The sequence below is a fragment of the Amblyomma mixtum genome, chromosome 6, assembly GCF_055824585.1.
Source record: "Amblyomma mixtum isolate Tamu chromosome 6, ASM5582458v1, whole genome shotgun sequence".
Lineage (NCBI taxonomy): Eukaryota > Metazoa > Arthropoda > Arachnida > Ixodida > Ixodidae > Amblyomma > Amblyomma mixtum.
The window spans coordinates 68,002,944-68,016,060 of NC_143017.1; the positions used below are offsets into that span (position 1 = coordinate 68,002,944).

At 45.4% G+C, this 13,117-nt stretch overlaps 1 protein-coding gene across 1 annotated transcript in view; it reads right to left on the reverse strand.

Annotated features, from left to right (window-relative positions):
* Positions 1–217: 217 nt before the first annotated feature.
* Positions 218–13,117, reverse strand: part of LOC149339299 (uncharacterized) — a 57,026-nt gene continuing 44,126 nt past the window's right edge. Inside the window, exon 3 of the mRNA XM_089550910.1 lies at positions 218–277. Coding sequence (XP_089407036.1) covers positions 218–277 — 60 coding nt within the window. The remainder of the gene's footprint in view (positions 278–13,117) is intronic.

Below are 13,117 nucleotides of genomic sequence, written 5' to 3' on the forward strand. Positions count from 1 at the left end.
TGCTACGAACAGTACACCGATTTCATGTCAACGCAGATGACACAAGGACCCTTAAATTTTGAAACAGGCACGCTTTTATTCCTTACTGTCAAAACATATCTTGCAGCCATCAGGTTTGAAAACTCAGGAGAATAACAAGAAGAAATGTCAAAATGGTGCTCTTAGCCGCGAATTGTGGCAGGAAATGAAGTGTGCTAGAGGACAGCTTGCTAGCTTTTTAGTCCTTGCTGTTCAGGGTGTACGACTCCAGAAGCAGCGATTGTGAGACCCAGGTCACCTGGTCACACGAAAAGGCATGACAAAGGCGCCTATACATGTACTTTCACACACTTGTGTGGGTCACTACGAATTGAGTATAGCTGCGCGCATCGAAGCCCCTCGGAAGTCCAGGTGACTCGTGCAAGGTAGTGCACCTGACTAGGCCACCCAAAGCCACATTGATCTCCCATTGTTTCTTCGGCGTTATTTCAACGATGTGCTTAGAGCGTTAGCTTTTCTTAGCGTATTCATCAGTTACGCGCCGTCGTCGGCGGTGGCGCTGAACGCAGCGCACGTTGTAAGAAAGACAAATACAAAGCGCCAGCCGCACTTCATTGTCATCGCTGATTGCCCGCACATGAGTCTTCTGCTTCAGCCATCCGCACTCGTTAGTGGTCCCTGCCTCAACTGCTTTGCTGCTCCGCGTGCTTGTTGTCTCCTCACCATCAGTAAATCGCCTTCTACAAATAGAATAATGTTTTCTGAGCTCTTTCCTCTTTAACTCCATCCACATCTTCAAATAGAAAAGTTTTTTTTTTTTTTTAGTGCCTTAGCTCTGCTCAGTAATAGCGCCGTCAGCGTCGGCGACGCCTACAGCACAGATCTTGGCACCATGCCAAGGTGCTGCGCGTCGGTAACCGCATGGTGTGTTTATGGTTTGGTCTATGGTTTATGGAGGTTTTACGTCCCAAAGCGACTCAGGCTATGAGGGACGCACTAGTGAAGGGCTCCGGAAATTTCGACCACCTGGTGTTCTTTAGCGTGCGCTGACAACGCACAGCTCACGGGCCGCTAGAATTTTGCCTTCATCGAAATTCTGCCACCGCGGCCGGGATCGAACCCGTGTCTTTCGGCTGGGCGGCGGCTCGCTCGGCGAACTTGGCGTTGTATCAAGACTCTGCTGCGGCCGACTTCGTCAGTGTGTGTATGATAAGCCGGCCAGACTGTGCGGAAGGGGCACGGTGTGGAAGGAAAGGCGTGTCTCAGTGCAAGAACATGAGAATCGGTGGGCTGTCAAGTAGTTTAAGCCGGAACATTACAAGTGTTATTTGCTTTGACACCGCAGCTGACGCTAAAACATTCGCGTCGAACACTCGCAACCGACCTATAAGTTTTTTTTTTTTTTTGTTAGCAACGCCAAATTGCAGGTTTTTGAAATTGGTATTGTGAATGTTGTAGTGAATATCTGACATTGCTATGTAACTCAGGGCATTAACGAAGCTGAGCTGTAAGGACACTGCAGCTTCAAAATCCCATGCCAGGGCTACTGTAGCGTATAGCACTAGAAAGACGCACTGGGCTAACTGTTGTGCTGCATCCGAAGCGCACCGACCGTTAAAGTAGAAAAAAACAACTCCACACTATTTCTTTTTTTAAATTACGTGAACAACCTCACTATTGATCGGCGCAGCCTTTGTCCCATAGCATCGCACTCCGTGATGCCTGAAACTTCGAAAAGCCAGAAAAAGGAGACAAATATACTTGCGGACTCGGCCAAGCAAGGCCTCTCGACCTACTTCGGCCACTAGACGAGCGTCTTGAGCGCCTTTTGTTCCAACAAGAGGTCAAGCCGTGCACTTAATGCTACCAAAAGTTACCTGTCTTATTCAAGTGTCTCAGTGCCTTACTGAAGAAAGAAATTGAACGCTGCTCATCTTCAAGGAGGAGCCAACATTTTTTTTCTTTACTCTTTAATCAATAATAATAAAGCTGTTCATTCTTTTCAGAGTGTCATTATGAGCGAAAAGAACCGAGTTTTATTGTGTAATTATTCTTTACTTGTCATCTTAAAGTTCTAGGCTATGCAGCACGGCGACTTTGAAAGATTCGGATTGTTCGCAGGCACCTAGGCTGCTTTTATGTGCACAGAATACTCGGCGTCCTCGCGTTTCTCCTCAGCGACCATTACCACGATTGCTCGGCCAGGGTCACATGGCGTGGTTATGGCTTTCGGACAGTAAGCCGAACGACATAGACACTGGACCACCGCGGCAGGCAAGAATCCGTTTCATAAAAGAAGAGAAAAACTGATCACAGTTTTCAAACTATCTTTTGGTAAAACTATAGCAGCCCATACTGACTAGAGAGATGTTGCTCATCATCATCATCAGATGCAGCGGCAGCAGCAGCAGCCCGACTGCGGCCACTCCAAGACAAAGACGCTCCCATATCTCTCCAATTAAACCTGTCCTGTGCTAGCTGTGGCCACCTCACAGCAAAGAATATAGCACTGCAGCGCAGACAAATGTAGATGCAAATCTGCATTCCTCTAGGTTGCAATATTCTCCTTTCATTTCAAGCTGCCAGTGCAGCCGCTATCGCACTTTATTTGGTCTCGCTTCTGATCAGGCCCGACTTCGCTGGGGGCTGGCAACGTATTGTGAAGCCCTAGCGGCCATAAACTTTTCTGTCCCACAGCATCCTATGCCTCCAAAATTGCATGCGTCTGTGGTTTGGAGACCAGCCTCAGTGAATTCCTTGACTTGCGACCCTGGCAACCACCTCCACGAGAAGAACTAGAATGACTGAGTACCTCATTAGGCGTTGGGGAAAAGTGCTGTTGCAGAAGGGCAACGACCTTACTGTATGAAAGTTCGTTCACCTTGGCTGAGCTGGAGCGTGACCTGTGGTGCTATGTTCACTGCCAGCGACGACCCTTTCGTTTTTTTCGATCCAGGCTGCATTTTCTTCTCACCGCGTTGCCCGCATGCGAAAGATCGCACTCTCTTCCATTGCGCTGACTTGGATTTAGCCTGTAATAATTATTTTTGCTTAAAGTTGAACAATTAAGGGCCCCAATTTGTCTGTTGTATGCTGCTCGCGAGGACACAAAACATATAACTTGCGGGTACAGTCGGTACAGTCGTTCCATACAGCATACCCAGAAATTCTGGACCAGCGCATTTTTTTTTACAACCAGAAGTTGTTTATGAACGCAATTTTTTCGCATATTATACGATTGCACCATAACGATCAATATATCCCCAGATCTCCCCTCGAGGCGCTTTCAGCGTCTGGCCGTTCCCATATCCCTCGAGGAGATTTAAGCTATTTTTTCAGCTATTAATTATTCAATTTTCAGCTAGTTCACAGCTATTTATTCCCAAAAATGTGTTCATAACAGTATATTACAATACTCCGCATTGGCATCACAAATAAAAATGATGTTCAAGAAAGCTTTATTTGGCTCAGGATTTGTGCCTGTTCCCTGCTAACGTTCTTGAACATTAGCGCCGTTCAAGTAGTGCACCCGACGGAAGCCGCATTCACGTTTCTCAGAAACACATAAATTATCCACACACGTGAGCGCCCTTGACTGCTCGCATGAGTTTGTGCAGGTGCGTGCGTATGCCTCTTAATGGCTTATCACCGACATCTGGAGTGGTCTACTAGGGGTATGACTAAGCAAACTTCTTCAGACATCACCATCCTCCCTTTACCTCGGAATGAATTTATTCAGAAAGCCGAACCACGGATAAAACTCAGGGTGAACGAGTTAACCACTATTTTACTATAGTAGAGAGAGAGAGAGATGGCACAGCGCGTTAGCCTAAAACACTTTTATCTATTAGTGCTAGTATATGTACTTGCGTTCTTTTCAGGCATTGCTTTAATAAATGCCGCAATTATGAGTGCGCCGGTAAACTTCCCAAAAGCAAATAGCACGCGTCGAATTCACGTGGCGAAAAACCATTACGCATTTAACGCGTTGTGGCGAAAACGACATACTTTATTTGGAACATTAGCCAAAAAATTAGCCAATTACTCACGCCCAATAGCGGATTCGACTCGGTGTTCATAATACTTGACTCATACCTCTATTCTGTAGGCGTAAACTCTGAAACTAACCAATTCTAGCAGTCGTGTTCTCAGTGAAGAGAGGACGCCGGTGGATTCTTTTTTTACCGTATTTCATGACTGAAAAAGAAATAAACCGAAGTAAAGGTCTAAACTCAATGCAGCATTTGTACCGCTCATTCCCATCTGTGTTGCTTGGCTTTTCACACCGCTATTCGAAATTGTTACCCCTTTGCTCAATTATTACAGCTGCTCCAACATATCACAATTCAAACTTAATTGTTTTGTACGATTCATACTAAACCTCTTCAAGGACGAATTCTCGCCAACCTCAATAAAATTCTTCAAAAGTTGCTAAATGGTTAAAATAAACCTACACCAAAAAAATAAATTACGCGTTCTATACGCAGCAAATCAGATATGCCCAGTAAGAAATGCGACATGAAATGAGAAATCAGCGGATGAAAGTTGGCAGAAAAGTAATTAAATATTGACTGACTGCTGCTTTTAGTGAGTTAATAATATTAATAATGGTTTATTTTTTCAGGCAATACAGTAGTGCATTTCCGGGCATGCCAAAGCCATCAGTGGCTTGTTGCGCTAAAGCCGGCAGCAGGCGGCAAATCTTTTTTACCTATAGAGAAACACCATATCAAATTGAAAATCTAAAAAGGAAAAAAAAGAAGAAAAAAGCAAGTGAATCAAGGAGACACAATAACACTCATTTAAAAACCGGAAAAAGGCCAAGCGATTCGCTTGTGATTGCTCACTAAAACAGAAAAAAAAATAGAAGGTAAAGGAATCGTTGTACACTACGAACACAAGAAGAGTGCACAAAGAGAACATCTGGAGCGTTTCCCCCTTTTTTTCACATCAAAATCCCGAGACAGTGTAGTTTAAAAGGTTATTCTTTACTGCCCTCTTATTATAATTATATAATATTAACAACAATAATGGTAATGATAGTGCATTTATTTTATAGCAGAGGTTAAAGAAAAAATCAACTCTATCGATCATATAGTCTTTCCACTAAGGGAATATTAAGCCGAAATATGACACTATATTCACAAACCACATCTCAAAAACAAAAAAAAAAGAAATATATCTTCCGGAGCCCTTCACTACGGCGTCTCTCATAGGCTGAGTCGCTTTGGGACCTTAAACCCTTCTTAAACTAAACAAAATATATCCAATTTCTAAAATGTCGCTACACATTTCATGTGCATATAAAATGTAGGTAATATCAACGTTCACTTCCCGGTTAATGGCATTCAAGCCGAAACGTGCAACTGTACAATGACACGAAGAAATGCTCACACAAAAAAATGGCGTTTCACAAAGGACGCCCAAAGTTCCTTGCGCACATCGTAGTGTAAGTGGCTCATTCTAACTGACGAGCAACTGCTAGGTCCAAAAAAACACACCAAGGCGATTAGGCCCAGACGTTACTGTGCGTCGTTGTGCCTCGTCCTGAACGCAACATGAGGGAGTCTGTTCAGCTTCCCCTTAATAGTTGTAAGATGTCTTAAGCGGCCGTTAGTGCTGAATGGCGGCGATGTGTAGTGCTCTGCAGACGTAGCAACAAGTTGCTACAAAATAATGGGCTCACCGTTGGCGTGCAAGTAGGCTATGTCGAGAATGCTTTGTCTTTCGACGACTGAACATAGCACAGGATGGGTAACAGCTAACGTTACTCTCGGTTAAGTTTAATAGGAAAACCAAGTAGCCACTAAAATTTTCAAAGAAAGCGGGCCGTCTGCATGGGTGGACTCCAGTCATCTTGAAGCTTAGGAATCGCGTGCATGACAGCCCTCATAAGGAGGGAATTGCCTGTCCATGCAACTTTCTGCCAAGCACCATAGGCCTTAGCTGCCTAGTTTTTTCATTCTTTCATTTCATTTATTTACCTTAAAGGCCCCTTTCGGGGTATTACATAAGGGGTGGGGTAATCAAAAATTTTGTTACATTTTTTCACGATGACATATGAAGTTCAATGTTGGCGTTGAAGAATGATGAGCAGGTGATAGCCGCAACGGAGTGGGAGAGGCCGTTTAAGTCTGACGCGGCTCGTGGAAAGAAAGAGGTGGAAAAGGTTGCGGTACGTGCACGTGGACGAGTAAAACTTGAAGGGGCTGACCAGTGCGATTTGATATGTGCGGCGAATGTACGCAGATGTATGTTTCTTCGCTCAGCGAGCTGTAATAAAATTTATGAAAATGAGATAGGGTTGCGATGGGACGACGGCAAGAAAGACTTCGTAAGTTGGACAGTGATTTCAAGGATAACACACTAACTTCGTATGAATATTGGAAGCGAATGCAACGGGCGGCGCGATTTTGCACGGCTTCAAGTGCGTCGATTAGATATGCTTGATGGGGGCTCCAAATGGGGGATGCGTATTCTAGTTTTGGCCTTACCAATGATGTGTAAGCGAGTAATTTGAACTCTTTTGTTGCGTGACGTAATTGGCGCATCAGATATCCGAGGGTTCTGTTTGCAGATGAAATAACGTTAGTGACATGTTCACGCCAAGTTAAATCATGACTTACAGGGATACCTAAGTATTTATATGAATAAGTGTGCTCTATTGGACTGTTAGAAATTCTATAGGAAAAGGACAACGGATTAAGTCTGCGGTGAAACGAAATAAGCTTTCATTTCTTAGGGTTAAGTGCCATTAGCCAATCACCGCACCATTTTTCAATGCGGTTAAGGTCATCCTGAAGGTTTTTTGGTCGGAAATATTAGTTATTGAGTGCTAGAAAACGCAGTCGTCGGCAAATAAATGGATATTGCATGATAGATGTTCTGGCAAGTCATTTATGTATATTAGGAAGAAAAGAAGACCTAAGACCGAGCCCTGTGGTACGCCTGAGGTTACGAGGGCCGAATGAGATGACTGGCTGTTAACAGCAACTGACTGAAAGCAACACGTTAGAAATGCTTCAATCTATTTTAAGATGTTAGGATGCAAGTTCAGCTGCGAAAGTTTTAACATGAAACGGTTGGTTGGCTGGTTTATGGGGTTTAACGTCCCAAAGCGACTAAGGCTATGAGAGACGCCGTAGTGGAGGGCTCCGGAAATTTCGACCACCTGGGACGTCGACGGGAAACTTTGTCGAATGCTTTAGCAAAGTCTAAAAAAAATGGCATCAGTCTGGATATTCAAGTCGAGGTTCGCATGCAGATCGTGAAGAAAGACTGCTAATTGTGTGTTACAGGAATAGTTTTTGCGAAATCCATGTTGTGCAGGATGAAAAAATTTGTTACCATCCAGGAACTGCATGATTTCACAGTAGATGATATGCTCCATGATTTTACGCGGTACACTTGTGAGTGAGATAGAACGATAATTTAATGGTGAATTTTTGTTTCCGGATTTGTAGACTGGAACGACCTTTTCCTTCTTCCAATCATCAGGTATGGTGCCTGTGGAGAGCGACTGAGCAGACAGTAACGATAAATATTCGGCAGAAATGCACGTTGTGTTCTTTAAAAGTTTAGAATTCATTTTGTCAGTGCCTGCTGCAGATGAAAATTTAATTTTATCTATTAAGGTCAATATTCCATTAGCAGAAACATTGGTTACAGGCATGGTGTGCGGAATGGTCGTAGGCAGAATAGGTAAGGGCGCATCAGGCTCGCTTGTAAAGACAGAGGAAAAAGCAACGGAAAAGATATTAGCACACTCAGTATCACTGAATAGCTCTTCTGGATCTTTATTCGGGGTAGCTGAACGTGCATTACTAGGGTTTATAATTTACCATCACTTTTTTGTGTTACTTTTTAGGATTCTCGACAAGTCATCGTGATAAAAGTGTCACTTAGCGTTTTTGATTGCTGATAAATACGAGCTCTCAGCAGCATAATATTTGTCCCATGAGCAGGTGCTAGGATTGGCTTCAGCTGCACGAAATAGGCGTTTCTTTTTATTTTCGAGTTTTTTCAGTGACTTCGTGAACCAAGGCTGCCAGGGAGTTAAGATTTTGTTTAAATATCGACCAGTTTTCTTGGATAGATCTGCTTTGAAAAGTTGTGTTAAAAGATGAAAAGAAGGCGTGCAGCTCGCTATTTATTGATTCATAGTTACCTTTATCATACAGCCGGATTGTCTTCCCCGGGCTGTGGCGAGGAATTGGATTGAAATTAAAGACTTTGTGGATAACTTTATGGTCACTAATTTCACGCAGGTAAGTCATGGAGGAGAAACTTTCAGGATGGCTCGTTAATACTAAATCTAGAATATTTTCCGTGTCCTTTACTACACGCCTAGGTTCTAGCACAAGTTGGGCAGACGCTGTCGCGTTCCACTCTTAGAGGCGAAGCTTAACATCTTAACCACACATCAGTGACACAAGCAGCAACGCCGCGCTTAAGGCTTCCGCCTCACCACACTTTAGGTCAACAAAGTGCCCCCATGAATTTGACGTCTTGGACATCACTGATTATTGTAGGCTGACCTGAGGACAACTTCTTCAATTCAGCAAGCACTGCCTCTGCACTGGCAGGTCCCGGATTCGCTTCTATGTCCCCGGACAATAGTAGCAAGATGCGGATCGTTTCTAAACATTCAATAGCAGGAACAAAAATACCCAGGAACAAATACCCGGGAACAAAAATAAAATAACTATCGCCAGTAGTGAATCCGTGGTCTGTACCTCTGCACTGTAGGTCTGCATAGCGCGACCGGCTCCTTAGTATTAAGAACTCTAAACTGATGAAATAAAGCTGAAATATGAGCCATAGACTGTCGCCAAATTCATCACTCTGGTTCAATAAATCCCTGCACGTATACGCAGCCAGAAATAGCTTTTATCAGCACACACACAATTTGTTTTAATATCACTCATGGTTACGCTGCAAGGCTGGCGCTGGAATCATCCTTCGTTTGCCGAAATAACAAGGACAACTCGTTCGGAGGAACGCTGCGTTTTCACCGCGCAGTTACCATACTATTGCACTGTTTTTCTTTTAAGGCTCCATTTTGCCGGAATGCACAGCTGAGTATGTTTTACCGCGTGACCGTAACCCGCCTATAAAGCCTTATAGATTATTTACATTATTAGCTTAAGCATTTTCTGCTTGGCCTGTTGTACCCGCTTGCTGAGACGCTTGCAGTTATCAATATACCGGTACGGCACTACAAAATTCTGTTGGAAGGGGTATATAGGCAGTCCGCTGTGCTTTTGTTTGCTTGATACTTTCCTGATTTTTATTGTTGCGAATGCAACAAGGCCCTATATCTCAGCCAAATAAGGAGGCCAAAGCCACTAAAATAGCGAAAACGAAAAATCCGGTTTAATAATGCAAGGAATATTTATCTTGCTGCATCATGAGAACTTCGCTGTAGCAGCGAGTACCACCCCCTAGTGAGAGAATACCGTAGAAGCCGACTTCGCCAATCAAGCGGGCACCGAAAAACCTTGTAGCACATACCGTACAGAAGCGATTGTAAAAGAATATGAACAACGTAGAGGAAATCATGGGGGATTAAGCAGCTAATCAAGCGAAATATCTGCAATGTAGAGTATCATCTTTATTAACTTTGTGTACGCTATGCTCATAAAATAGCAAACAGTAAAAAAGACCCAACACTGCAAGAGCGTTATGTGCGACGTATGTCAGTCCACGGTACATCCAGTAAATTTTACTAACGTTGAGAATACGGCGAACGTATGATTTGATTCGCAGCCAACGCTGTCATGAACTGCGAAACTTCACGTGACCCCAAACACGCCACTGCCTTTGGCTTTTGAGTAGCGAAACACTCTCCAGAAATAGCACCTGTGGGCTGATCTGTGCTGCAATCAAAAGTGTCACCAAAAAGTGTTGTTACGACATGCTACGGCTACGTAAGCAGCGCTTGACAGCAGTGAAATCCAAAAAAGACAAGTCCGCATGACAGATCAGGTGACCCTTTCCAAGTGAACTTTCCCAGTGTTGCGTGATTTACTGTTAAATCGCCCCACCATCTTACTATGCGGCAACAATCTCACCCTTCAACTTGTAGGAGCACCAAAAAGTCCTACAACTAAATTAAATCTTTTTTTGGCCGGGCCAGCTGAACGAAAGCTTTCCGCGTAACATCCTTTCGAAGAACCGAGTGTTCTATTTCAATATACCGGCCACTGTCCCGAATGGCTCCTTGCACAACTCGAGAGCCAGGGCTACCACTGATAGCCTGCAGGTGGTTTGTTGCGCGAACGCGGAGGTGAGAACGCGCTGTCCCCGCGGGGACAGCCAGTGTAGCCATACTTGCGCAAAACGCGTACCTCAACGTCGCTCCCTAGACATCATTGCGCCACCCTGCGAGTGGGGCTGGCCGTGGCCCAACACCAGTCCGTGCGAGCTGTATCGCCCCGGCAGACGCGCAGAAAAGCTCGCATCCTTAACGACGTTTGCGTCCTCTATCACGCGACATCCCCCGGTCCGCTCTCGCACCTCAGCCACTCTCTCAGAGCCTGCGTCGCGCTCAGGGCAGCCACTTGACCTCAGACGCATTAATCACGGCGCAAAGCCGCAGCGAATCGTTTTAAGCCCCCACCCGGATTTCGCGCCCGGCGGTATAGCGGGGAGGCGCGCTTGCAGCAGCTGATAGCGCCAGAGGTCCGCACTGCATGGGTGTTGCAAAACATGACAAACAGTTCCAGAGCCGACAGTACTCGCGCGTATACTTCATCAGTGCTCCGCTGTTTCTCTTTCCACCTTTTGCTTCTCTCGAGTATCGCTTATTTCTTGTCCCTCGCCAAGTATTTTAGCTCTAGCTGCGATTCATCGCGAAGCTTCCGGGACGGAGGAAAAAGTTTATAGAGCTCGGCTGTTCAGGCGCCTTCGGTTGACTTTTTAAGGACGTCGCAATACTTTGGGAATTGCTGGCAGCTTATGCGATTCTGGAGCGTGGGTGTCTGTAGTAGGGCTTGTGGGCGTATAGTGTCGCTGGCCGCGCTCTTTCTAGCTGCTCGCGTTCCTGCGTGTGTGCGCGCGCGCTCGTGCATGTGCGTGTGTGTGTGTGTGTGTGTGTGTGTGTGCGTGTGCGTGTGCGTGTGCGTGTGCGTGTGTGTGTGTGTGTGTGTATGTGTGTGTGTGTGTGTGTGTGTGTGTGTGTGTGTGTGCGCGCGTGTGTGTGTGTGCGCGCGCGTGCGTGCGCGCGTGCGTGTGTGTGTGTGTGCGTGTGCGCGCGCGCGTGCATGCGTGCGTGCGTGCTCGTGTGTGTCCCGCCCGCTATACGCACAAACCTGAGTAATATATGTTGAAACAACTCTGTAGCTCAGCGGTAGAGCACCGGACGCGTAATTCGGAGGTCGTGGGTTCGGATCCCACCGGCGGCATGTGGTTGTTTTTTCTTCTGCTTTTCTAATCAATTACCTTTAAGCGATAACATATTCAGTAATATTCTAAATCGAACAACAGCACAAAATAAATAAATTAATTAAAAATCTCCTGTGCCAATTGGTTTCTGTGGCTGTTGGCTTCTCTCATATTTATAACGAGCCCCTCATCCCCCTTTACTTGTCTGCTTAATTGCTTAACGAGGGCCTCGGTTCTGGCAGCCTTGATGCCTTAGGAAGCATAAGAGGGTTCTCACACAGCTTCCACCCTGGCCGTTCGATGACGTTCTACGTCACATCAACGGTAACTCAGGACGTGCTACGTCCGCCGCTTAAGAACGTGGGTGGCGCTGGTGAACACTCCCAAGGTTAGATTATTTGTAAACATAAATACCCCCGAAAGCAGAAGGTTTGACAGCCGTCGCCGTAGCTCAGCGGTAGAGCACCGGACGCGTAATTCAGAGGTCGTGGGTTCGGATCCCAAAGGCGGCATGTGGTTGTTTTTTTCTTCTGCTTTTCTAATCAATTACCTTTAAGCGATAACATATTCAGTAATATTCTAAATTGAACAACAGCGCAAAATAAATAAATTAATTAAAAATCCCCTGTGCCCCTTGGTTTCTGTGGCTGTTGGCTTCTCTCTGTCTCAGTAAGAAAAGCAAGCCTTTAGCACATCCGAAACGCTGAACTCCTCACATTGTAGCCTTCTCTCGACCCTGAACTGCGATTACTTTTCGCGTTTAAAGCAGCCGAAACCGCACACCATATACTATACATACAGGCAAGGGCGTCCGCAGAACTTTTTCCAGGGGGGTGCACCCGATGGCCGGTTATGGGGGAGGCGGCAGCTATGTAGTTGTTTTCTACTAGTGCATAAATAATATCCGTAATTCCAAGGGGGGGCAACCGCCCCCCCTTGCCCCCCCTTCCGGACGCCCATGCATACAGGACCCTCCAATACAAAAAGGAAAAACCAATTTGCACAAAAAGACATTTTTTTTTTTGTTGCTTATCCTATCAGTGTTTACACGCCAAGAAGAAAACCAATTACCAAGCAGAGAAAAATGTTCTTATCGTACTTAATTATGGAGTAACAATTAACTGAAATCTAAAAATTTGTTCCCTTTCAGATTTTAAAAAACCTGTACAGGCGCGGACAAAAGTAAACGGAGCACGCAACTGTCTTCGAATATTTTGCACGCGTCACCTAACTGAAATTTCCAGGAGTGGTACGCGCATCCTGGTAGCGTAGGTTGGTGGGCTTTCTTGTAGACAAACAACGCTCCTTCATTACCAATGGAGAAAGCGGGATTGCACTTCGAACGCAATAGCGTGCTCCGTTTACTTATGGCCTCGCCTGTACATACGTGCTCTGTAAAGCGAGATTCTCCTCATAAAGATACGTGCGGCAACAAAGCCCGACTTACAGTCAGCGTTGAAACAACGGGCAGTCACATACAGAAGCATTTCGCTGTACAGATATTGGGAAAGTTATCAATTTTATGAAATCCAATAGATACGCATGTGCTTGCTGAGTTGCCAGCCTAAGCCAGAAACTTCATCAGACAACTTCATCAACAACTTCAACAGAAAACCATGACGTGACTTAGCCCGCGGTTAGTCGCAATTCGCCCACACCGGCCCGCGCTTAAGCTTCTTAACTCGAGTTCACGGGCTCGATCCCGAACACGCCTGTCGTACTAGGATGGTGGCAAAGTGCCAAAACGCCCGCG